The sequence below is a fragment of the Megascapheus bottae genome, chromosome 12 (genome assembly GCF_031878675.1).
Source record: "Megascapheus bottae isolate mThoBot1 chromosome 12, mThoBot2.hap1, whole genome shotgun sequence".
Classification (NCBI taxonomy): domain Eukaryota; kingdom Metazoa; phylum Chordata; class Mammalia; order Rodentia; family Geomyidae; genus Megascapheus; species Megascapheus bottae.
The window spans coordinates 15,333,052-15,360,208 of record NC_143520.1 but is presented as its reverse complement, the minus strand read 5'-3'; the positions used below and the strand labels follow the sequence as shown (position 1 = coordinate 15,360,208).

Below are 27,157 nucleotides of genomic sequence, written 5' to 3'. Positions count from 1 at the left end.
AATTTAATCTCTGCACAAACCCTGTTGTGAATTTCAATGAATTGCTTTGAAATTATTAAATTATTATTGTTGTTTGAATTCGGTCTTTTGCTTGCTTTTTTGGCTCTATTGATGCTTTACCACTAGAGCCACAACTTCTATCCAATTTATTGCTGCCAATTTGAGATGGAGTCTCTTGGCCTTTTCTGCCTTTGATGATTTCAAACTTTAATCTTCTGGATCTCAAGTTCTTGAGTATCTAGGGTTACAGGCATGAACCACTGGCACTTGGAAGAACTCTACACTGTTTTTATTTGTGTCCTGGGACACTCCTCAAAGGAAACATTTGAAGATATTCGTGTTTCAGAAAGCCAAAGAAAGAAAGAAAAAGAGAGAGAGAAAATGATAGAAAGGAAAAAAGAAAAAAGGAAGAGAAAGAAAGAAAGAAAGAGAAAGAAGCTATAGTTGCTACTAGTTCTTCAGTAAACTCTTGTTTTAGTCACTGAAAGAGAATACATGTAAACACAATTTTATTTCATAACTTTATTTTTAGGTTGTATTACAACATGTAAGTCTCGGTGATAGCTACAATATAATTTCTGACAAACTCAAACATTTTCAGCATTCATAGATCTATGAACAAATTCTATGTAAACAGCACTGTTATATTCATGGCTATTTGCTTATTTTTAAGAAGCAATTATAGATTGGTTTCCTAGAATATTCTAACATAAGGAATCACAGATTTATTTTTTGAATGGATAGTTTCTACACACAGACTGAACAAGTCAATTATTGGGCCATCCTAATTTATACAGCTCTATTTTAATTATGTATACTAACATTTCTCTGAAATCACTATTGCAATACATTTGTTTATTTACAGATGCAGTTTATTTTCAGTCTTTTAAATAAAGCTATCAAAATTTTATAAAAATCTTGCTAAACATTTTGGGTTGCCATTTTTGAGAGTTAGTATTTATCAACAAACCAGAATATCACTTGTACCTTCAATAAACTCTAAAATAAAGAGATAAAATGAGATTCTCCTATTTTCCTTCAAATTATCACTTAAATCTGTTTTTAGTTTTTCTAACTTATTTTTTTCAGTGTAACTACCATCTTTAATCATTGAGTAAAGTAAGTTTAGTGATTACATATGATTGGTATATTTTTTATGACCATAGCATCCATAGTGTAATAATTTTAATTATAAAACTGTAACCTGCATGCAAAGACAGGTCTATTTTTACTTCAAGCTTTACACTTTACTTCAATGAGCTCTTACTGCCAATACCATTTTTAATGGAAACTCTCATGAGCATTGATTTCTGGGACAAGCGTATGTGTACAAAATTTAATCTTGTGATGTATTTAAAATTATAGTGTCATGTAATTCTGCATGAAATAGAAAAAGAGCAGCTTTTCAATTAATTTCTGAAATGCTAACACAATCTGTGTTGTGGAACCCGTTACCAGTATAGTTTTAATTGACATGAAATCCAGGCAAGTTAAAAACATTGATAGTAAATCACAGATATATCTGCCTACCAAGTATCTTTTTCATAATATATCATATAAAATTTACAATGCTATTATATTTATCCAGGTATAAAAACATGAAAATAAATGTAGTATGAATTTAAGGGGATATTACTTTATTAATTGAATGCACTAACATTTCTACAAATGTAAGATTTTGTGGGGGTCACTAATTGTATTGTTGAACCTATTTTCAACAGGCTCAGTGGGTGTATGGTACAGTGCTTATGAAACACTACATGGTATATTTCATTAAAATCAAAAGTGTTCAAATAGCCCAAGATGAATGACTAAACATATCTATAAAAAATCTTTGGCGTAATGTGTAATTTTGTAAGTGCTTTAGTACAAATATCTAGAAGTGAGAATTTCCTGTATAGATGTTGAAAATATATCACAATTTTAAAACATTCTAGACATGATGTTTTATGTACATATCCCTTTCTGGTTTTGTTATTCTCACAGCCATAGTTTTTATTCTTTCATCTATCATTTCTCCATCCATGTCTCTTCATCATCCAAAGCATTAAAACATTTATTGAAAATGGACCAGAACAACCAAAGTTTGTGCAATTTAATTACTTACTAGGTCAATGTAATTCATGTCATTTTAACTTAAAAAGAAAATAAATAAAATGTGTTTATGTTTTCTCCCAAGTCCCTTATAAATCTTCTCAATAAAACTACCACTTTCTACTACTGTAACTCAATTTTTGCCTATACATGAATAACCAGATAGAGAAACATTTTCATATTCCTGGAATAAACTCAGAGAATACATCAGAGCCATTTGTCTTTAGTTGCTGTGGAAGAGCACTTCCTTACAAAACAAAAATTATTAGATTTGTGGTAGGATGAAGACAGCAAGAATAAAATGAATATGTGCTTTTAGCATTGTAAGCCATGGCAACTTTAATGATGAATGGAAAAATATATTCCATATCATAGACTACTGAAGAGAAAGTGGTGTCTGCCTCATTTTGCAGACAAAAGAAGACAGGTCCAAAAAGAATATTTCTACAACATAGGAAGGCAACTTAGTGGTAAGAGCATTGCTGTTTGCTATTTCATATATATATATATATATATATATGAAATATATACATATACACATATCACCTGCTAAGCAGGTGTTTGAAAGTCTGCCATATATCATAACATGGAAGGCTGCCAAACACATTTAGGACAGTATACAAATGACGCAGTAAATACTGTCCCCAAGTCATTACCTGTTCAAACATGTTCTATGATATCAAATAACCAACTACCTCTCCGGAACTAATGGGACACATTGACTTTGCTTCAAGATAAAGGATGACTAAACAAAACTGCCAAAGGAAAAGATGAATGTGGCAAATGATATTAAGAATCAGGCCATTCTCAGTACATCAGGGCATCCACTCGTGTTACACGGAATAAACGATAGTAAATAGTGAATTTTAATTGTGTTGTCCCTATGTTTGTCTTTCTTGTAACTTGGAGGAACGTGTTCTAGACTGAGAATAACTTTTTTAAGATCTGTGGCAAATATGTGACAAAATGTAATATGAACAAGACAGGCTACTGGGCAAGTCAGTGGAGTATTAGTTTGTCATCCCAACTCCTCAGGAGGCTCAGGGAGAGTTCAAGAAAAGTCTGGCAGTGTAGTAAGACCCAATCACCCAAGGAAACAAAATGACAGAGAAAAAAACAACACCTCAGAAGAATCAGCTCTAAGACAAAATACTATCGAGGTCAGTCTGTGAATCAAGATGAATGTGAATCCAGGTACATGAAAAATATTTGATGTTTCGAAGTCATGGCATTTTATAGACATTTGGAAATTGAATCTGATGCAATGTAGAATATATTTAAGCACCTTAAGATACACAAGGATGTCTGTACATAGATTCAAGACTATAGCTTCTTAATAACAAGATGTTTTAATTAAACCATCATCCCTGATGTCTGTTAATTATATTAGAATTTCTTTGCAAAGCCAAGGAAAAAATACTTTCCACCTATAACCAAGTGATAGATATTTATCTATTGATGTATGCATGTGTCTGTGTGCACGTATTCGTGTTTGTGCAAATGTGTGTGTGTGTGTGTGTGTGTGTGTGGCCTTTGGCCTTTAATATTTACAGTGGATATATGAATGATTAGAATCTAGGGAAAAGATAACGAGGCAGATGTGGAAAATGTTTCACCTGTTTTCTGACTTAAAAAGAAAAACCAATTCACTTTTGTTTCTGATAATCAGCCATCCGTGCAGTTACTGTCACAATTCTTGCATAATCAGTACCTATGCAAAACAGCCATCTGCTAATGCTGTCTAATCATCTCAGTGATTCAGAGCAAGTGGCAGCACTGCTTTGGAGAGTATTTTAACTTTTAAAAATGTTTGGCATAGACCTCCTTGAAAGAGTCTTAATAACACCAAGTAAGTCACCTTCACAGGCTGTAAACAATATTGTCCGAAGGGAAGCCCTATTGTGTGTCTTCTTTGCCATCTTTCCCCTTGTCTTCCTTTTCTGTTTTGTCAGTTTCATATTTTTCCTTGTCTGGTTTTGTTACACTATCATAGGAAGGCGGAGAGATGGTGGATGGAGTTGCATCTGTTTTTTCTGGACTTGAGTTCTCATGAACATTATCGAAAACTATGTCTTCTTTTTTGGGTAAATCATCATCTTTGTCAACATCTTTTATGTATATACTGGAGATATTTTTGACATTTTTCCGCAAGCGGTAGTGTCTGTAAGCACGTTGAATGACAGTGACCGACACATCCTCTTGCTTTCGCTTTAATGTGGTCGTGATGGGTTCATAGGACACTTTGGAAGGATTGGCAGACATAAACCTTTCTTCCATCTGTGAACGAAGGGAATCCATCTCTCCACTCTCACCCAGCACACGCTTTGTAAAAGCAAACAAGATGTCGAGGCAGTGGATCCGGTCTCCACTGACCATGGGCAGGTCCATGGCAATGAGCTGGACTTTGTTTGGTTTTGCTATGAGAAGGGGAGGATCCAGGGCGGCTGCAAAGTCAGAGAGTTTGCTGTATTCTATGAACTGGGTGGCATCGGGGTCGAACTTCTCCCAGACCTCATAGAACATCTCGAAGTCATCCTCGCTCAGAGGCTCTGTACTTTCTTCCGTGGCCACGCTGAAATTCTCCAGGATGACAGCGATGTACATGTTCACCACCACCAGGAAGGAGATGATGATGTAGCTGACGAAATAGAAAATGCCAACCGAGGGGTTCCCACAGTCTCCTTCCACTGGGCTTCCTGGGTGAACCTTTTTGGGATCACAGTCTGGGGGTGCACTATTAAGAATCGGGGCTAGCAGCCCATCCCAGCCCGCAGACGTGGTAATCTGGAACAGGCAGATCATGCTGTTGCCAAACGTCTCAAAGTTGAACATGTCATTGATTCCAGCCTCTTTCTTCACGTAGGCAAAGTTGGACATCCCGAAGATGGCGTAGATGAACATGACGAGGAAGAGCAGCAGGCCGATGTTGAACAAGGCGGGAAGGGACATCATGAGAGCGAAGAGCAGCGTGCGGATCCCCTTGGCCCCTTTGATGAGGCGGAGGATTCGGCCAATCCGGGCAAGGCGGATCACTCGGAACAGGGTAGGGGACACGAAATACTTTTCTATCATATCTGCAAGAAACATGCCTAAATAGGAACAAAACAATAAAAAGGGTATATTTACATATTCAAGCTAGAGAATACCATGGTTAGTTTTATCTACAAATGTACCTGCTGTGACTTCATTATCTGTTGTGAATTATTATTATTATTACTGAAAGTAATATATGTATGTAACATACACTAGGTTTGAACTCTGGATTTTCCTGCTTTGGCCTATAAATGCTATTATTATTATAGGTATACAACATTATGGCTATGTAAAAATTACACAGTATCTACTCATGTAGAAAATTCGGTCAACGTTCAACCACTTTGGAAAGCAGTATGGCAGTTCCTCAGAAGACTAAACATAGAGCTCCCCTATGACCCAGCAATTCCACTACTTGGCATTTACCCAATCATCCAGAAACAAGGACATACTAAATCCACTAGCACAACAATGTTCATTGCAGCACTATTCACCATAGCAAAGATATGGAACCAACCTAGATGTCCTTCAATTGATGAGTGGATCAACAAGATGTGGTATTTGTACACAATGGAATTCTATGCTGCTGTCAGAAAAAACGACATCTCCCCATTTGTAAGAAAATGGAAAGACTTGGAAAAAAATCATATAAAGTGAACTAAGCCAGACTCAAAGGAACATAGGCTCAATGGTTTCCCTCATTTGTCATAATCAGTAGAAACCTTGGGCTCTCCTAGCAGAGATTTACAATAGAACAAAACCTAGATACTTAAGGCCATATAGAATCATGCTAAATGAAAGGACCTCCAGGATATAGAAACAAAAGCCATATAATGAGTGATTGTTGTCCTTCATGTACTATGTTATCTCTCATCTCTTTTGCTTTCCCTTGGTTATCTAACATTGTTACAGTATCTCACCTGGCTATCTGATATATTGTATATAGGCATATTTGGTTATTTGAAGTCAGATAGGGAAGGGAGGAAAACAAGATGAGGGGTGGGGGTGGGGGGAGGGAAATGGGGACCAAGACATGAGAAAGGGTATCAATTATGTGAAGTAATGCACCTTCTATCTGGTGAATATAATGTAACCCTTCTATTAATCACAATAAAAATATATGAAAAACAAGAAAAAAAAGAAAATTTAGTCAACACTGTAATGCTAAGAAGGAAATTATGAAGCACCAATCATACCTAATTAATTCCCAGTGTTTTTTTGAATGTCACTTTAGACACTTTTGCAAGTACAGACATACAGGTATATATGTATAAATATAATCATAATTCGATTTTGTACCTTTCATTTCTGTTTTAATTGTAATGTATAGAGGGTTACAGTTTTATTATCCAAATAGTAGGTGCATTACTTCTCACACATTGATACCCCTTCTCACGTTTTACCTTTTATTTCTTACAAATTCTAGTCATTTCACCACATGTCATGTAAATGTTCCAAATGTGTTTTTTATGATTGTGCAATGCTCTCAAAATATCACATGAAATAATAGCATTTATTCGTTCCATTTTTAACTAAATCGAGTATTGTTATAGGTACATTTTTCCAATTGTATGATGATGTGTTTTGATAATACACAAATATAATTTGAGACATATAGCATATTTAATATTTTTATATTTTCAAAGCTGTCTAAAGAATGTCTATACAATTAGTATTATTAATAGAAATGCATGAAAATTGTTCTTACACTGAGTATTGGGCATATCACTGAGTTATGATTTCTGATGATAATAAATTTTTCACTTACAGTGATTTATTTCTATGTATAAAAAATCTACAATTTTTTCACCTATTGAGTATTCTACATTTTTTTTTGCCAATACTGGGGCTTGAACTAAGGGCCTGGGCACTGTCCTTGGGCTTTCCTCAAGGCTAGCACTTCTGGCTTTTTCTACGTATATGGTACCAAGGAGTTGAACCCATGTCTTCCTGCATGATAGGCAAGCATTCTACCAGTAGGCCAAACTCCCAGCACCAAACATTATTTCAAATTTTTTGTAAGTAAATGGATATCTTTGCTGCTTCTTCTTTGCAACACATTTTTGTAGATGTAAATCACATGAACATTGTCAGTGTTTCATTGTGACATATCCATACATTGTGTGCTTTGATTATAGTCACTTCCTTGATTGCTCTTTTGACCCTGTTTTTAAAATCGTGTTTTGGGCTTACTTATCCTGTTTTCATATATGTTTAATATTTTTTAATGTGCTATGGCATTTTCTCTTGGAAATTTTGTTTTCTTTTGTTGGACTTAAATGTTGCATAAAATTTAACCATGTTTTGTGGTTCTATTTTTTAGTGCAGTTAATTTTATCCCCATTTGATATTTTTATTTTTATGTTGTCATATTCAATGTTGATTAATAAAACTCTTTTTAAAGGCTAGGTTTTGCATCACAGATAAAAAGCTCTATTCAATTGCATAGTTGAAATATATTTCCAATAGCCTGTGTTCCTTTGCCCACATTGTCATCCTAGCTATTCATGAGACTGAGATGTGAGGATAAAGATTCCAAGACAGCATGGATAGGAAAGGCCATGAGACTCTTACCTCCAATTAACCACCACAAGCCAGAAGTGGATCTGTGGCTCACATGGAAGCATGGCAGAGTTGTGCAAAAATGCTAATGGACAGCATCCAGATGCTAAGTTCATTGCAGAGTACTAAAACAAATTGATTTCTAACACTGGAGGTATGACAGAGAACGCTCAAGGCCCTAGTTTAGATAACCTTTATTATATAAAAAATGATTTCCATGTACATTCTAATTGACTACTTAAAAAAAATACAACCCTTTGATTCTTGTGATATTTTTATCGGTAAATTGGCAACTTTCCTTATACTGAAGCTTAATTTTGGACCATCTCTTTGAATTAAATAAATAAATAAACATCTAGAATTCTTTCTCTGGCTTTTTTTCATTCATTGCTTCCTCTCTTTCAGGTAGACCAGGCCTTTAGTTCCAGGTTCTTGCTGGTTAATTATAGATAAAAATCTCCTGGATTTGTCTGCTTGGCTGACTCTGAACTGTGACCCTCTGTTTTTATTCTCCTGTGTATCTAGGATTAAAGACACAAGACTCTGGGTGCTCCAGTGAACTTTTATTTTTAAAGGTTGTTATCATAAGTAGTCTTCATATCAAGCAATATACAGCCACATTGTAAAACTCTATTTTTTCCTCCATATAAATTTTAGAATGTTTTAGATTTATATTGCCAGTTTACCATCCCCAAGATATAAAAAGACTTATCAGTATGAAATTTATAGGTTAATTTCTGAAGGCAGTCATCACAATTTCAGTGACAACCTTCCTTTTTTTTTTTTTTTTTGTCAGTCATGGGGCTTGAACTAGGCGTTGTTCCAGGCTAGTGTTGTACTACATTGGGCCACAGAGCTACTTCCTATTTTCTGATGGTTAATTGGAGATCAGAGTGTCAGGAATTTTCCTGTCTGGACTGACTTGCAACTGTGATTCTCAGCACTCAGCCTCCTGAGTAGAATTACAGTACTGAGCCACCAGTGCCTGGTTGATGGCCTTCCTACCCAAGTACAAGATAGTTCTTAAAACTACATCAGCTTTTTGGGTTACTTGTATCCCATGCATTAGATTGTAAGCCAACATTATTTCTGGATTTTTCACTTTATTTTATTTATTTTTTATTTATTTAGCAAGTCCTGGGACTTGAGCTCAGGGCCTGAGCATTGCCCTTGGGTTTTCTCAAGGCTAGAGCTCTACCACTTGAGCCTCAGCACCACTTCCGGCTTTTTTCTATGTATGTGGTATTAAGAAATAGAACCTGGGTCTTTGGGCATGCACTCTACCACTCGGCTAAACTCCCGTCCCTCATTTTATTTTAATTTCAGTCATTAATTGATTTTTCTTCAAGTATAGTTTCTGTGTTTCCATGTTTCAAAAATGATTAATGTTGGTAAATGTAACATAAGGTCTTTCTAACTGAATACGACAGCATATGCCTGTAATTTTGGAATTTAGAAGAGGACTGCCAGTAGTTCCAGACCAACCAGGGCTGCGGTGTTTCAAGGCCACCTGGGCAACATAACAATTATATCTCAAAACAATAAGAACAAAGTATTTGTGACTTTCTTAAACTTTCAGTGAAAATTTTCAGATATTTTAGCCATTCATATAATCACTCAAAAACAAGTCTTATATGTAATTCTTCCTGTAAATAGGAAGCAATATAATATTCTTTCTGTGGCTTTGTGTGGATAAATTCATTAGCCATCTTTCCAAAAGCTAAACCTGGAAACTGAATACCAATAGTTACAATGTTTATAGGAGGCCTGTGTTATTTTAAGCTAAACCTGGAAACTGAATACCAATAGTTACAATGTTTATAGGAGGTCTGTGTTATTTTATTCATTCTGCCGTTATTCTAGCTTACTCAAAAGTAGGTGTACACTAAAAAAAAATTATCTGGGTATGGGTGGGGATGCATTCATTTGTAATTAAAATTGTGTTAATAAATATCCTTACCTACAATGGAGAGAATCACAACGACAAAATCAAAAATGTTCCACCCTACTGTGAAGTAGTAATGTCGGAGAGATATCAGCTTCAGAACACACTCTCCAGTGAAGAGGATGATGAAAACCACATTTATCCAGTATAAAACATCCGTCATGTTGTCAGTCTGGCCCTCCCTCTCTACCATCATGGTTACCATATTGAGGCAGATAAGAACCATGATGGTGATATCAAAAGCTTGGTTCGTTACTAGGTCAAATATGCATCCTTGGAATTTGTTCTGTAAAAGAAGAATAACATAAAAAATGTATATCTCTTATGTATTCTCCCACAAATGAAAAGTATGTACTAAAGAAAAATTAAGCACAATTAAAAAGTTAACATGGTTGTAATGGTGCACGTGCGCGCATGCGCACGTGCGTGTGTGTGTGTGTGTGTGTGTGTGTGTGTGTGTGTGTGTGTGTATTTACCCCAGGCCGAGGAATTGGCTTTTGTGGTTTCTTGGACCCCAGCTTTTTCATTGCATTGTAGTATTTCTTCTGTTCTTCTGTCATAAAGATATCTTGACCTCCCAGGTAAAGAAATAAAACATGAATCTAGTTAAAACCAGAAGTAGTGTGGATTTTCATCCTAATTTATTAAATGGTTTAAATGCATTAATATAGAAATTAGATCTATATTGTTATGAATGTGGTAGCTATGCACAAAATTTGTCTTATCCAGTTACTCATGCATTGTCACAAGTCCTCATGTATGATATAATATGCCTATCTGATAGACATTATATAATAATGATTGCCTCAATTATTTTTCAATATACTAACACTATGCATAATATACACTGTGTGATAATACTTTCATTTCTCTGCTAATTTTCTTACCAGGCATTTAAAAAACTTTTTGCTACATAACAAATACATTAGGAAGGTTTAAAGAACATGCACAATAATTCATATAATATCAATACATGACCAGCCCTTATGAAACTTTAGTCATGACACCTTGAGCATTCCTAGCATGAAAATCTGAAATCTGAAATGTTCCAAAAATCTTACTGTTTGTGCACCAACATGGCATGTGGAGAATTCCACAGCTGACCTCATGTGTGGACAGTAGCCCAAAAATGAACTCACAAAACTACTATATAAAATTACCTGCTTCTTTTGTGTGTCTGAAACACAAATGAACTTTGTGTTTAGACTTGTATCTCATCCCCAAGATACCTCTCTACTTAAAAAATCTCAAAAACATGAAATATTACATTGAACCCTAAGAATTTTAGATAAAGAGAACTGATCAAGCTTTCTAGTAAGGTATTAGTTACTGAAAAATGTTGTTATTTAGAATTTACTCAGAGGTATCAAGATATATATATATATATATATATATATAATTTTCCCTTTTAAAATTTAAAGCTATTGATAGCTTGCATTCTCATCTTTACTAAAACACTTTATGGTTGATGACAAAAGCCTAATTATTACTGAACTTATTAATGGGGAAGTACAAATAGAGACAATAAATTGGTGGAAAAATTTGTAAAGCGAGATTGATTATTAGAAAGAAGGGTGAAGAGAACCATGAACTGAGATCAAAGTATCTGACTTACACACACACACACACACACACACACACACACACACACACACACTAAGAGGCTGAATTACATTGATTTACATTAGAGAAAGAATAAAGGTTTCAATAGCAGTCAATTACATACATTAAGTGTATTCTGATCAATATGTATCTATCTGCCTTTGTGGATGTTATGCCAGTACCTGCAATCATTCTACTAATTCTACCCCTCTCCTTCCAAATATCTCTGTGCTTCCAAAAACATACAAGCAACACTTTAGACTCTCCCCTCTAATATGTCTGGATTGGATATTTTCCATTGAGACCAGAATAGTTTATATGGGCTGCTTCTGCCTTCCCTCGAGCTACTGCTCTCAGAGTGATTCCTTTCACCCAGCTTCTATATAGTTCCTCTGGTTGCCTATGCATGTTCACTTTACTTAAGATCCTTATCATTTGCCTCATATTATGGTATTTGAAGAGACAATGTAGTAGAGAGCCAATGAAAAATAAATGTCTAAAACTTCGAGATTGATGGGATGTACAACTGACAATTTAAACTCTATTACATAATGATCTTGGGTAATGACTTTGGGTAAACTACTTAAACTGTGATTTTCCTCATTTTTGACACATTTTCTGTAATAATTATGGATGATCTTAATGGCTGAATGTGTCACTCAAATGAGTTGAGATTCTAATGCCTAATACCTAATTTAGAAATAATGATGTTGTAGATGTAATCAAATTATGCAATTCACACTAAAGTGAAATGACTAGTTCCTTGTTAGGAAAAAAGAGAGAAAGAGAGAAATAGCATGTCAATACAGACAGAGATTTTGGAGTTATACTTTGATGAACTAAGGGATACCTAGGTTATATGATGGAGAAAGCCAGGCACTAGTTTGTAATTCTAATGTAATGCCTGTAATCTAGCAACTCAGGAGGCTGAGATCTGAGGAATGCAGTTTAAAGCTATCTGGGGCAGGAAAGTTAAAAATACCTTTATCTCTAATGAACCACCAGAAACCCCAACAGTGGTGCTGTGGCTTAAAGTGGAAGCATTAGCTAGCCTTGAGTAGAAGCTCAGGAACAGTGTCCAGGTCTAGAATTCAAGGCCCATTGGCAAAAAATGAAAGAAAGGAAGAAAGGATGAAGGAAAAAAGGAAGGAAGGAAGGAAGAGAGAAAGCAAGCAAAGAAAGAAAGAAAAGAAAGAAAGAAAGAGAGAGAGAGAGAAAGGAAGTTTAATCCCTAGATTTTGGGGTCCTCAAAGACACCAAGGAGCCCCATCTGGTGTAAGTGCATAAGAGCCTTTTACTGCAAACTCGAGCCTGGGCTCACAACCGACTCAGCGGGTTAGAGTTGAGAGCCCCTTCTCCTTTGTTTCCAGAGTTTTTATAGCACACTGACCATATGGCGTTAGTTGACCATATACAGGGGCCAATAGGATTGTACCACTTATACAGGACTGCACAATCTTCTTATGTCACAGTGAGTGACTACTCAAAACATAACCTGTTTCTGGGGAGTCATTTGAACTACCCTATCTTTTTCTACCTGACTTTGGCGCGCAGTGTTGGTGGGCAAGAGGAGGGGTCAGCAACTGTGACAGGAAGTGGGGGGAGCTGCCCTGCCCATATGCCTCTTCCTGACTGGGCTTCTCCACTTAGTTCCTTGCCTTTTGTTCCTGAGTTCTGTTATCAGGAGTTTATAGTTCATATCTTGTTTGGGAATTTTCTGAGTTGAGTTTCTATAGGGTCTGTATTAATTTTTAAGGTAATGTAAGATTAATGTTTCACAAGTCACACGATTGTCTTCATCGTGGGAATGGGAGATGCCTATAAAGGATGGGAGAGGGGTCCTACAGGAGGTTTTAGCTGCGGTCATTGTGTCTCAGCAGGATGAGACCTAAGCCTGAAATGGCTGTGTTTTGTTCAGGCAGGCAGGCAGGCAGGAAGGAAGGAAGGAAGGAAGGAAGGAAGGAAGGAAGGAAGGAAGGGAGGGAGGGAGGGAGGGAGGGAGGGAGGGAGGGAGGGAGGGAGGGAGGGAGGAAGGAAAAGTTGCAGCTAAGGTCAGTGTCATGGCCTCAAACCTAGAATTCCCAGGTCCTTGAGAGGAAGAAATAAGATTATAGCTTAAGCTATGCAGGGACAGGACAAAACCCACAAACAAAAGAAGTTGACATAGTGACTTTATCTCAAAGACTTATATCAACATTTCTGCTTGGCTAGCATAATGGTTGATATCCATAATTCTAGATATGAAAGAGGAAGTGGTTGCATGCTCAAAATCAGAGGTGACCAGATAGAAAACCTGGAAACCCTGTCCAGAAATAACTAGAGCAAGAAAGCGCCATAGGTGTGGTTCAATAGCACAGTGAGAAGCACTAAGTGACATCCGCCAAGGACAAAGGCTGGCACTAGTGACAACCAGTAAGGCCCTTAGTTTAAACTCCAATAAAAACAGAATAAACAGAAATTAAAGAAAGAATTCTACAAGAACTTAGACATTGGATATCTAACCCCCAATGTATGATACAATAAATTCCTGTTGTATAAGCATTTTGTTTTCTTATTATGCTGTGGAAATCCTAAGGATGATAATTGAAATAACATTTCAGGAGAGTAACCAACTCCATGTTCAATAAATTTCAATTTTTAGGAGCTGTGCCACTACTCATGCAGTAATAGAAAGTTCTTGAGCTTAGAAGTCATGTCTAGGGCATTCTTTCCTAAGTATGTTTCAAACTCACACCATATGGAATGCAGACAATAATAAAGTAGCTATGTGTGAAATACGTTTTGAATAAATCATTAGTGGATATTTCTTAATTATTCATTTCTTTATGTAGCCTATCAGAAACAACATGATTCAATATATTTGGCTTAAAATTACTATTAAGGAAATTTATTTTTTATACAACAAATGAATAACATTAAGCATATAATTGATTTTTACATGAATGGTATTTGAGAAAGTCAATGACATGGTAAATGAGAGAAATTACTAATTGATATTCAATTTTAAAAAGCTAACATACTTTTGAGAAACCAGTCATTTATTTATCAGTGCAGTGAAGAAGAAATTTGAAATACTTATCTTCTTTTTTTGTTGGTTGAAATTATCTATGATGACACCAATGAATAAGTTCAAGGTGAAGAATGAGCCAAAGATGATAAAGATGACAAAGTAAATGTACATGTAGAGGTTGTATTCATACTTTGGCTGCTCATGAACCTGGAAAATCACTACAAGTTAGCAATAGATTGACAAGAATTTTATTATTTGTTTTCATGGAGATTGATGGGATAGAGTTCTAAGTATTATACTAAGTAAATTTTGAATTACAAAAACTCTATGATGGGGCAAGTAGTGTAGCCTAGTGGAAGAATGCACACCAAGCAGGAACAACAAAGCCCTGCGTTTGATTTCTTGGCACCACATACACAGAAAAAGCAAGAACTGGCACTAGCCTTGAGTAAAATGTGACCAGGCTCTGAGTTCAAGCCCCAGGACTGGCAAACAACAACAAAACCTATACCACGGTGAAGGCTACACCTATTCATTTAAAAAATTATATTCAGTAGAAAATACATATTTTCACTATGTGGCTAGATTTAATAATCTTCAAAATCCCATCTCTACATGGTATTTGTTCTCAGGTGGCAAAGATATTTACTAAGCAAGTGACATAATGTACATGTGTCATTTCCAAAATATAATTTTATAGAATAATTGAAATTCACCATACTAATGTAAATTTTATTAATTTGGTTATGAAAATGTATTTGTTAGATATTATGATGACAATATTTGCTAACCAGTCATCTTGAAAGTTCTTTAGTATATGGAATTTGTCACATATATTCTTTCAAAGTGTTTAACGCATAAAACTATGATCATTGTATTTAAAACAACATCATTGTATTTTGAATTTACTGACATATGTCAAAGTCCTATGCTAGCTGTGCTGCTTGCTTTGTCTTACTGGATCCTCACAGGTATCTTACAAAGTAGACAGTAGATTACATCATTTTTTTTCTGGGTCATGGGGCTTGAACTTGTCCCCGGCTTGTCCCTGAGCTCTTCAGCTCAAGGCCACGACCCTACCCTTGAGCCAAGCCCAACTTTCCATTTTCTAGAGGTTTAATTGGAGATAAGAGTCTCAGGTCCTTTTGTGACTGGGCTTGTTTTGAACCATGATCCTCAGATCTCAGCCTCCTCAGTAGCTAGGATTAAACGTGTGAGCCACCACCCCCCAGCTTATCATTTTTTTAATAGAAGAATAAATTCAGGCTCAGGGAAGAAAAGTTCTTTGCTCAAAGTCAGTGCCAGAGCTGGGACAATGTGGTAAAATCAGAATTTGCATCAGGCTGTGGTTGTAACCACTGGGCTACATTTTGAACAGTTTGCAAGGCATACATGGAGGTATAGCTTTAAATAACTGAACAAGCCTAAAAACAGTTTTAAATTGTAAACTTTAGTGATATTTTAAACAGTACTTACATTAACAGAATCAACAGCTGCATACATAATATCCATCCATCCCTTAAAAGTTGCCTGTAAATATACCATTATAGATTTAAACACATAGTTCATATTCTAAAACTTTAATCTAGGATTTTATATTTAATCTTACATTTATGAAGTAATATTGTCAGTAAGTTTTACTTCAAAATGCTACTTTAACATAAAACACTTTTTGTTGTTTTTTTTTGTGGGTCATGGGGCCTGAACTCCGACTGGGAGATCTCCCTGAGATCTTCAGCTCAAGGCTATCTCCGTACCCCCAGGCCTGGGCATTGTCCATGAGCTCTTCAGCTCAAAGCCACCATCCTACCCATGAGCCAAGCCCAACTTTCTGTTTTCTAGAGGTAAATTGGAAATAAGAGTCTCAGGTCCTTTTGTGACAGGCTGGCTTTGATCCTTAATCTTCAGATCTCAGCCTCCGGAGTATCTAGGATTGCAGGTGTGAGCCACCACACTCAGCTACAATATTGTTTTCCTAAGAGACAGAATTCTCAGTATTTCTCCAAATAAGTACTTCTAAATTATTTCAAATGTCTGTAAAGTTTGTATGTAATCTTTTATTTTCCAAAAGTGACACAGAATGCTATGATTTCAGCAGGAAACACTTTTTTTTTTTAATCCATTTCTTCAGATTCTCTCTGCCAGTAGGAAGTCCCTGTCACTTACGTTAAGGTAAACCTAGAAGGACAAAATGACTACTTATTTTTGAAGTAATAGCCAGGTGGTACAATGTGGACTCAAATCACACCAAATAGTAAATTGTGAGTTTATATCTCTCACATACCAGAAGCCTATGCATCATAATCATACCTAGCTCTTAAAAAAACTCTATTTTGAAGGGGCCATAATATAAATGCATCTTATAAGTTCTCTTAATTTGTTGAAAGAATGACTCATTTCTTTCCCTCAACAGCCCCTAACATAATAAGAACTTATGAAAAGAATGACTTACAACTTGAAGTAGAGACAGGTAACCAAGTCCAACGTTATCGAAGTTGACTTTGAGGTTTTTCCATCGTACATTTGCACTAGCATTCATCAGGGCAAAGCACTCAGAACGATTTTTAACTTGCTGTATAGAGAACCTTGTTCCATCTGTGGTGTTTACACACTCGTAGAACTTGCCAGCAAACAAATTTACTCCCATGATACTAAATATTAGCCAGAATATTAGACACACGAGAAGCACATTCATGATGGAAGGAATTGCTCCTATCAGAGCATTTACAACCACCTAGTATGCAAAGCAAAGCAAAGTAGACTCAGTTTGGACAGAAAAAAAAACCAACACATAGGCAACATCAAGGTATAATTACAGGGTGTAGGAAAAAAGACGTCTAGGGCTGGGCATTATGCTTAGTGGCAGAGTGCTTGCCTAGCATGTGTGAAGGCCTGGGTTCCATTCCTTGGTACTACACACGTAGAAAAAGCTGGAAGTGGTGCTGTGGCTCAAGTGGTAGATCTCTGGCCTTGAGAAAGCCCAAGAACAGTGTTCAGGCCCTGAGTTTATGCCCCAGGACTGGTATAAATAAATAAATAAACAAATAAATAAATAAAAAAAACTCTAAATATTTAAGACATCAAATTACCCAACCAATATATATATGTGTGTGTGTGTGTGTGTGTGTGTGTGTGTGTGTGTGTGTGTGTGTATTGAATGTCTTCTTTGTTCTATGCTCTATACTCTATGCTCCATACAAGACAAAGATAGCCTTAACTTCTGTGAACACTGAGTCTATAAATTTCATGGTTCACACAGTAAAATTATTATCAAAAACACAAAACAAACAATACAATATTACAATCTTAATAAAAATAAAACTAATATGCAAAAACTGATATTTATAAGATGAAATCTTCACCCAATAAATATAAATGATAAAATTAACTAAGATACACATTTCAAGTCATTAATTTCAGAATTACCAGCATTGAAGATTCTCCAGTATAGAGAAACTGTACATTTGCATTAAATGGAATTAATATTAGGAGCATTTTAATGGTTTGAATCTTTAGATGCAGATTTTTGCAAAATGAGATCAATCTTTTTGAATTTGTAATTCTGTCTCAAAATACTTTTTATTTAAGTACTTAGTCAGATATAGACACTGTCAGTCTGAGCTAAGACTAAAACCAAGGCATATTCTACTTTTATTTCTGCTCATCAGCATTTTATCTGTTGATTGCCAGTGATCTGAATCACTTCTACAATTGATTGCCACCTCACCCTTCTCCATGGGAAATTCTTATTTTTTGCTACTCTTCTCTACTCCTATTCCCCAGGCACATGGATCTTTCTTGTCATTGCCTCCCAAACACCCTGCACCCTTGAAATATAATGAAGAGTTCAGGTAAACCATCATTGTAGAATGGTGTGCAATTATGATGACATAGAAAGACAAGGCAGATTTTAATTGAGGTAAAGGGAAGAAGGTGTTGGCATTGATTGTATCTTGACTGCTACATATGGAGGGGGGAATTGTGGTTGAAGCAGTAGGGACAAGCTGGGAGAAGACAGAAGTACAAAGAAAACACAAAGCTGAATGGGAAGAAACTAGGAGAAAGGAAACAATAAGGACTTATTAAAGAAAGTACAGCCACTGTCTTGCTTGTCAGTTAAGGAGGAGTTGCTAAAGTAATGTAAATGCTAGATAGAACAGACTGGTGTTCATTTAACTTGGTCTTTTCTCCATGAATCTCTTCTTAGATACTACATACCCACGGGAAAATAAATCTGTCAAAGCATTAGCTTTTGTCAAGTGAAATTTTGATACAATTCCAATAGTTTTGAAATGTTACTCTTTAAGGATGAAATCAGTACGACGACCTAATCATTTTCTTAACAATATCATACACATGTATAAGCAGACACATACATACACAAATATATATATGAAAGATTTTTCATTTTTAAAGAAATGCACTGGGTCATATCGGACATTTGTACTTAAGGTTACATCTGTACATATATGCTTAAGGTTAGGAAGTTGAATGTTTTCTTACCCTCATTCCTTCAAATCTAGATAACGCTCTCAGAGGTCTCAAAGCTCTCAGTGTCCGAAGGGATTTAATAGGGCCAAGATCTGAGTATCCCAGGGTGTTTGCTACTAAAGTAACCAAAGAAACCTGTAAAAAAAAAAAACATGAATTATTTTAAGGAAATGATAAAACAAAGAGAAAATATCTTTTTCAAAGATCATTAAAACAGGTTGAATATGAACAATAAATGTTCTATACCATGTTATAGCAGCATGACTCAAAACTCAGGTATGGTTGAAGGTTTTGAAAGAAAAAGAAAAAGGGATGACAGGGGTGGCTAAACAATAATAAAATCATAGAAAAAAATAAAGCAATGCATATAGCATTTACATGTTTGTAATCAGTGGTTATGTATTGTTTGTTGAATGGGAACATTTAACTAGAAAAGCTGCCCAAACTTTTGTTGAAATGAAAATCCACCGCATAAGATTCTGAAATCTGTGGCATTGACTCAACTAATTCTAAGCCTGAGTGTGAACTTTACTCAGAAACACTCTCCAGACTAATGAATTTAAGATCAAATCACAGAACAAATTATTTCTATCTTTCCATTTCTCAAGGTTTACAATTTGTGAAAAAATTCTCAGCTAATTGGAAGGAAATATGAGATCAAATGATTTTATTGGTTCTAAAATAGACCTTAATTTTTAAGAACTGTATCAAATAAGATAGATTAGCCACAAAGATCACATGAAATTTCTTTTGATCTTCACAGATTATCTCTTAAAAGATCACTGACCAGAAAGGCAGTTAGCATAAATTTTACAAACGGAAGAGGGAATCCGTCACTGAGTTTAGATTTGAATCTGAGAATACATTCAGAAAACTCATATTTAAACATTCATTTATAGGCTAGGATTGTAGTTCAGTGGTCAAGTACTTTCCTAGCATAAACAAAACTGTGGGTTCAAACCTTGCATGTCAACAACAACAAACTTCTAAAGTATTTATTTCCCATTAGGTACCAGGACACAATGTCTAAGAGGATGTCTTCAGTATGAACTAAGGTAGTAATATAAGAGACTGAAGTTGTCCAGAAAAGAACATTTGAGACTCAACTTCCTTATACTTAGTTTAGGGAAGAAAATCCATTGGTTACAAATTCGCTGTTGCTTCTATTTGAGAAAAATAAACTAATTGATGTAATAGGAGGTGTTAAATTGTCCTCATGTAGTTACTTTCGAATATTACACAAAATGTAACATCAATAATATATTGGGAAAACCCTGTTTCCTCTTTACAAGGTACCCTTTTCCATTACTCATTCACTCTCTAGCTTTTAAAAATCTGGTCATGAGATTTGAACTCAGCACTTGGGCACTGAGCTGTAGCTCCACTTTCTAGTTTTCTAGTGCTTAATTGGAGATAAGAATCTAATGCAGTTTCCTGTCCCAGCTGATGCTTCACACCTGGATCCTCATACCTCAGGCTCAGGCATGAGCCAGCAAGACCCAGATCCATTTTTTTCTTTCTTTATTCCTATCTTTATTTCTTTTCTTTTACTTCTTTTTTTCTCTTTCTTTCTTTCTTTTCTTTTCTTCTTTTCTTTCTCTCTCTTTCCTTCCTTTCTTATTTCTCTCTCTTCTGTTTTCCTCTTTTCCCTATCTTTCTTTCTTTCTCCCTTTCTTTCTTTCTTTCTTTCTTTCTTTCTTTCTTTCTTTCTTTCTTTCTTCCTTTCTTTCACCTTCTTTCCTGTCTTTCTTTCTCTCTTTTCTTCTTTGTTTCTTTCTTTCTTTTTGTTTTACTCTCTCATTTTGTTAATCTTAAAAGCAATGATACCTAAATTCACATGAAAATTTCATTTGATTGTAGAAAACATGATGCAAAAATTCACTTGATTATGAGAGAAGTCAATAAGAGAAATGGTTTTTGTTGAAGAATTCATGTTTAACCATTCACCACAGACACATTTCCAATGTCTGTAAAAATATGCTTAAAATGTACAGATGGGTAGAAAGTACATGAATCTATCAAAAAATAAAATAAATGCAATCAAAACAACTCTGAGATTCCACCTCACCTCAATTAGAATGGCCATTTTCAAGAAATCTAATAATAACTGTTGCTGGCAGAGATGTAGCCAGAAGGCAATACTACTACAAGGTTGGTGGGAGTGTAAACTGGTTCAGCCAGTTTGGCAGTTTCTCAAAAGACTAAACATAGAGCTCCTTGGCATTTACACTGATGCCCACAAACAAGCCCACACTAAAGCTACTAGTACACCCATGTTCACTGGAGAATTATTTACCATAGCTAAGATATGGAATCGACTCAGATCTCCTTCAGAAGATGAATGGATCAAGAAAATGTGGTTTCATATACAATGTAATTCTATGCTGCCATCAGAAAGGATGTGATCATCCCATTCATAAAGGAATTAACTGATTTGGAAAAAATCATATTAAGTAAAGTAAGCCAGATGCAAAGAAACGTAAGATCATGGTTTCCCTCATTTGAAATCATTAGTATATACGTAGGATTTTCCTACCAGAGGATCATAATAGCTCAATAGCTAAGTACATATGACTATCAAGGATGATGCTATGTGAAACTCTAGGATATGGAAACAAGAGGTTTATTTTGTTGTTGCTTTTAATGTACTATGTGAAGTGATTTCTGTTTTTATTTTCTCTTATGGTTTATCCCTGTATCTGAGTTTGGTACCTGGTGTAGTGTATATTGTTTATTTATTTATTCAAATTAGGGAAAGGAAGGGGGAGAAACAAGATGAGGAGACAAAGAACAAAGAGTAGACCAATTTAACAGCAATATTCACAAGGCAATATCTTGGAAATTAACTTTACAACTTGGGAGGGTGTGAGAGGAGGGATTGGGAGGAAAACATAGGAAGAGGTAATAATGTTTGAGAAGTAATATACTCACTACCTTAGAAATTTAACTGTAATCCCTCTATACATCACTCTGACAGTAAAATTTTAAAAATTATATAATATGTAAAATTGATGAATATGTTTGGGAACATTAAGTAAAGAGTATATAATCCTTTGCAATGTGTTCTGATATACCTACATCAACAATTAAGAAGTCCAGCCAACACCAGGCATTGGTGAAATAGGTTTTATAACCATATGCCACCCACTTGAGAAGCATTTCCAGAATGAAGATGTAAGTGAATATTTTGTCAGCATAATCCAGGATGGTCTTAATAGTCTTTTTCTTTTCAATATAGATGTCTTCAAAAGCCTGTTGAACAAATAATTGAATTTATAACTTAGAAATTGCAGTAGCATAAGAGGGCTAGAGAATACAGGTGACTCTCTTGTTATTCTGCACCCATGTATCACCATTCATCAACAACTTTGACTTTACAAATTATCTTTAAATTCATTCCATGACTATGGCACTTATTTATTATCCAAGAATTTTTGTTAAGTGATACTCAATGCTATCATGGTTATAGTCACAAATCTCTTGAGAAATAACTTAAAGAATGAGGCTCACTGAGATGCTGAGAAAAATTATTCCTAAGCAGAACAAAGTCTTTAGCATATGTGGGTTCATATTGAAACACTCTTTACCTTGGTGGGAGAATGATATCACAAGGATCTATAACTTTGTGTCTTAACATAATATTATCTATTGACAGTTATCAAGTTGTATCATTCTTATTCTTTTGTTCAAAGTAATGCTGTCAATATTTAAAAGCTACTTTTTAGCAGTTTTAAACAATATACTGTTGATACCAATATTGAAGAAAATAGAGAAGTTGAGATGGAGAAAGCTAAGAGCATGAAAATGTACCAGAAACTGTGAAGGTTCTGAAAGTGAATGGAATCCAAGTTCAGAAAAGGCTTTGAAATCTAAGGACTTATTGTCCCTTTTTCCAAGTTCTGGAGCAATCAGGGAAGCTATATCCCAATATAAATTTGCTATGTCTCCATCATTAAAACAAGACAAGGAAGAGGGTTATTCCCAAGGAAGAAGCCCATTCTTAGATCTGGAGTTCAGCTTCCTAGCCGGATTAGCAGTGGTGGGCATCAGTGTGTACCTCATTTTAACTAGACCCGCACCTTGACGACTGGACTCAGTTGCAGGGGTCCAAGTTTTTAGGGCTAATTTAACAGATGTAGGGGAAGAAAAAGACAAGGATGCCACCATGTGAAAACTACTTGATTTGAGATTTAAGTTTTTGTGTTACTAACTTCAGCTACCATTCATTCATTTGTTTTCCTTTTTGGTATTTTCTTTTGATGAGTAAAGGAAACAATGGCTGCGAAGTTTTATTCAGTTGTAACTTTATCCATTACTAGACATGGAACACTCAGCTCAATTTTAAACTCTGAATTTGCCTTCCTAATTGAGAGAATGAAGAAAATACTATAACTTCACACAGGTCCTTGAAAATTAAATGAGTAAAATAAATAATATGCAATACATACGTACTAATAGTATTGAATATTGTTGGTATTTTAGAGAGAAATCTTAATCTATTTTTATTATCTTTAAGGAGTAGTACAAGGGATTTTAATTCAACCTGTTGATTTATCTGTACATGTAAGATGAGTGGGTGCCAAGTCCCTGAATAAAAATATTAACTTTTTGAAATTCTTCCCTCTATTCCTCATATGATTCATTTGAATTCTGGTTTTAGATATCCTTTCCCTCAAAAATCATCTTAGTTTTTGGTGCTCTTGTTATTATGTTTCCTGATTTTGAGATAAAGATGTATTTGGAAATCTCTAGTGAATAGTTGGCTGGATATAGGAACCTAATAGCTCATCTCCACTATAATCAGCAGGAAAGAAAGACAATTAGAAAATTGCTCAAACAGCCTGTGGGCCTCTCAGATCTCTTTCAAGTCCCATGACCCACACACACAAAAAAGAACGTGCTTGTCTCTTTCAACTTGCATAGAAAGTACTTATGTATGTGTAAGAAGGAAAAACTTATCTCATTCTGCCTTTGGTATATCAATTGCCTTCCTCTGAATGTAACCCTTCTATTAATTATAATAAAAATATAAAAAGATTATTTGTTTTTAAAATAAAAATTACTTTTGTCTCTCTAAAAAAATAAAAATAAAAAGCATGTTCAATGCTTCATGAGCTGACTTATGCTTATCAGTCTTAAAGTATGTGGACAACCATATACTTATTCCTCCTACTACAGCATTCTGTGAAATTCATCCACATTTAATCCCCCAGATATAATATATCTGTTTTCTTGTTTTGTTTTGTTTTGTGGGTCAAGGGGCTTGAACTCGGCCTGGGTGCCCTCCCTGAGCTCTTCAGCTCAAGGCTACAGCCCAACCTCTGAGCATAGGTGTTGTCCCTGAGCTCTTGAGCTCAAGGCTACCATCCTAACATTGAGTCAAGCCCCACTGCCCATTTTTCTAGAGGTTAATTGGAGGTAAGAGTCTCAGGTTCTTTTCTGCCCAGACTGGCTTTGAACCTTGATCTTCAGATCGCAGCCTCCTGAGTAGCTAGGATTACAGGAGTGAGCCACTGTGCCTGGCTCCTCTAGATATTTTTAATGCTTCTTTAGCACTGTATACCTTATCTTTCAATCTACCTTGCTTAGCTTAACAGAAATGCTCATTCTTTTTAGACCTTGCAGAGCACCGTCTGATATCCTAAAAATCAAACCTATAAAATTATTGTCTTTGCTAAGGCCTTTATGTATACACTCCGCTTACAATATATCCTGTAATCCTTATCTCTCTATCCTGTTATCCCTTCCACTCCTGAGTATTGTTCCTAGATCATATCCATCTTGGTATTCAAGAGAATCTGAGTAATACCTGGCATATTGGTGATCTCTTTAAACATTCACAGAGTTCCACTATTTTTTTTTGTCCTTGGTAGTCACATGAGTTAATTTCTCAGTTAAAAACAACTGGCTGAACCCATGGCACTGAATAGCTGTGTGTGATCCCTGGGCAAACTTTCCCTTCAGCGTCTAATCATGTAATATCTCTTTCCCAGAGATAGTTGGAAAGGAACATGTGCCTATAACCTGCTTGTAGTGAAGAGGATAAGGGTGGAGAGAAGAAGGAAATCCAAGAGAAATGTCATGTAATACTAGGAATAAGAAAAGGAGAAAACAAGGCTAAAAATAATAGAGTCCCCAGGAGACTACCACAAAAATAGCTCCAGCCTAGACTACCGTGACGAGCCCAACTCTCAGGCTCTATGTGTTAGTCAGTCAGCTTTCTATCCCTATAAGAAAAAACCTGGGCTGGGAACATGGTTCAAGTAGAAGAGCACACTTCTAGGAAGTCCAAGGTTCTGAGTTCAATTCCTGTTGAATTCTTAAAAGCTATTCTTGAGTTTGGCACCAGTGGCTATTCCTGTAATGCTACCTATTCAGGAGGCTTGGGTCTAAGAATTGAGATTGGTAACCAGTGTGGGCAAAAAAGAGTTTGAGATTATTAACTCCAATTTAGCACAAAAGAGTAGGAAGTGAAGCTGTGGCTCAAGTGGTAGAGCACTACCCTTAGGCCAAAAGGTTCAGGGGCACTGCCCAGGCCCTGAGTTCAAGCCCCAGTAAAGATACACACACACACACACACACACACACACACACACACACACACACACACACACAGAGAGAGAGAGAGAGAAAGTGTCTTACTAACATATAGATGAAAAAAGTACTTTGACTCATATACAGTAAACAAAACAACCACAAAAACCCCACAAATAACTGGCTGTTTAATCTTCCAAATCATTTCTTGAAAGCACTGACAGTTTATTGTCTTAGGTATGAGATCACTTACCAGAGCTCCACTGCTCAGCAGGATCATGAGAACAATGAAGCTTTCAAACCAACTGTGTTCTACTATCCTGTAGCAGGTTTTACGGATATTCCACCAGATTTTCCCTTTTCCTGAGTCTATGTTAACTTGACAGCATGGGAATCTCCGCACACAACCTAGCCAGAAAGACATGCAGGTAAAAATCTCAATACTTAGGATAAATAAACTGGTTAAGTAGCAATGAATGGGCTGTCCAATTCCTGTTTACCTCCACCAAAACATAATGACACTGACAGAAAAACAGCCATCCTAGTAGTGGTAAGTCTTGATTCTGATTTAAATCTCCTTCATGACTAATTACACAGAAAGAATATCTTCATGGTCATCTGCAGAGCTTATTATGTAAGGAATATGCTACTAAAATATGTGGACCAGATTGTTTCTAATAACGATACCTATACTTTCTGGTAGATTCATCTTCTAACTGGCATAATGTTTTATTAAGATTTGTCAATCATTTAAAATGATTAGTATATTATTTTCTGATATCTTTTTTTTTTTGCTAGTCTTGGGCTTTCTCAAGGTTAGAGTTCTACCACTTGAGCCTCAGCACCACTTCCAGCTTTTTTCTATGCATGTGGTACCAAGGAATTGAACTGGGGTCTTCGTGCATGCTAGGCAAGCACTCTACCACTAGGCCAAACTCCCGGCCCCTAATTTTCTGATTTCTTATCAATATCTTCCACACTGTTTAAAACCATGTTTGTTTAATGAATGTATGAATGACTAAACTGTAAGTGATTCTACGGGAAAATGTATTTGAAGTGCTTATTTGATAGTATAATCTAAGATGCTTCCATTTTTCTGCTAATAGTTTTTAGAAACATTGTGGAAAGTAATATAAAGTCCTAAAATTAAGTTTAAAAGAAACATCTTTATTAAATGATGTAAACAAAATTATTTTAATTTTTTTAAAAAAACTTATTGTTGGGCCTGAACTCAGAGGCTGGGTGCTATCCCTGCTGTGCTCGAGGGTACCTCTTGACCACCTGAGTCACAGCACCACTTCCAGCTTTTTCTGAGTAATTTATTAGAGATCATTTCATGGACTTTCCTGCCCAGACTATTTTTGAACTGCCATCCTCAGATCTCAGCCTTGTAAGGATTATAGGTATGAGCCACTGGTATCTGGGTCAACAAATTATTATTAATTTTTTTGCGAGTCTTGGAGCTTGAACTCAGGATGTGGGCACTGTCCCTGACCTTTCTCAAGGCTGACATTCTAACACTTGAGCCACAGCACCCCTTCCAGTCTTTTCTATGCATGTGGTACTAGGAATCAAACTCAGGGCTTTGTGCATTCTAGACAAGCACTCTACCCCTAGGCCACACTGCTAAAATTATTTTTTAGCATTATAAATTTTAAAAATCTGACTTGGGATTTCTATTGCTAAAAGAATTAAGGACTGTTTTTATTTTTCAAAGTTTTGTTATTATCCATTCATTTACTCATCAAACATGTATTTATGTATTCTATCTTCATAGCTCTGCAGGTGGTTTCTTTTCAGAGAATTCACTTTTGATTTGGGCAAGGAGATGGACAAATGATGGTAACTGTCAAAGACAACTGATAAATATGAGGGGAACATTTTGG

At 35.7% G+C, this 27,157-nt stretch overlaps 1 protein-coding gene across 1 annotated transcript in view; it reads right to left on the bottom strand.

Annotated features, from left to right (window-relative positions):
• Positions 1-3,990: 3,990 nt before the first annotated feature.
• Scn9a (sodium voltage-gated channel alpha subunit 9) overlaps positions 3,991-27,157 on the bottom strand; it is a 135,429-nt gene continuing 112,262 nt past the window's right edge. Inside the window, exons 19-27 of the mRNA XM_090342710.1 lie at positions 25,525-25,679; positions 21,816-21,989; positions 18,750-18,872; positions 16,699-16,980; positions 15,723-15,776; positions 14,316-14,453; positions 10,111-10,215; positions 9,650-9,920; positions 3,991-5,183 (exon numbers count right to left, since the gene is read on the bottom strand). Of these exons, the coding sequence (XP_090198836.1) occupies positions 3,991-5,183; positions 9,650-9,920; positions 10,111-10,215; positions 14,316-14,453; positions 15,723-15,776; positions 16,699-16,980; positions 18,750-18,872; positions 21,816-21,989; positions 25,525-25,679 (2,495 nt within the window). The remainder of the gene's footprint in view (positions 5,184-9,649; positions 9,921-10,110; positions 10,216-14,315; positions 14,454-15,722; positions 15,777-16,698; positions 16,981-18,749; positions 18,873-21,815; positions 21,990-25,524; positions 25,680-27,157) is intronic.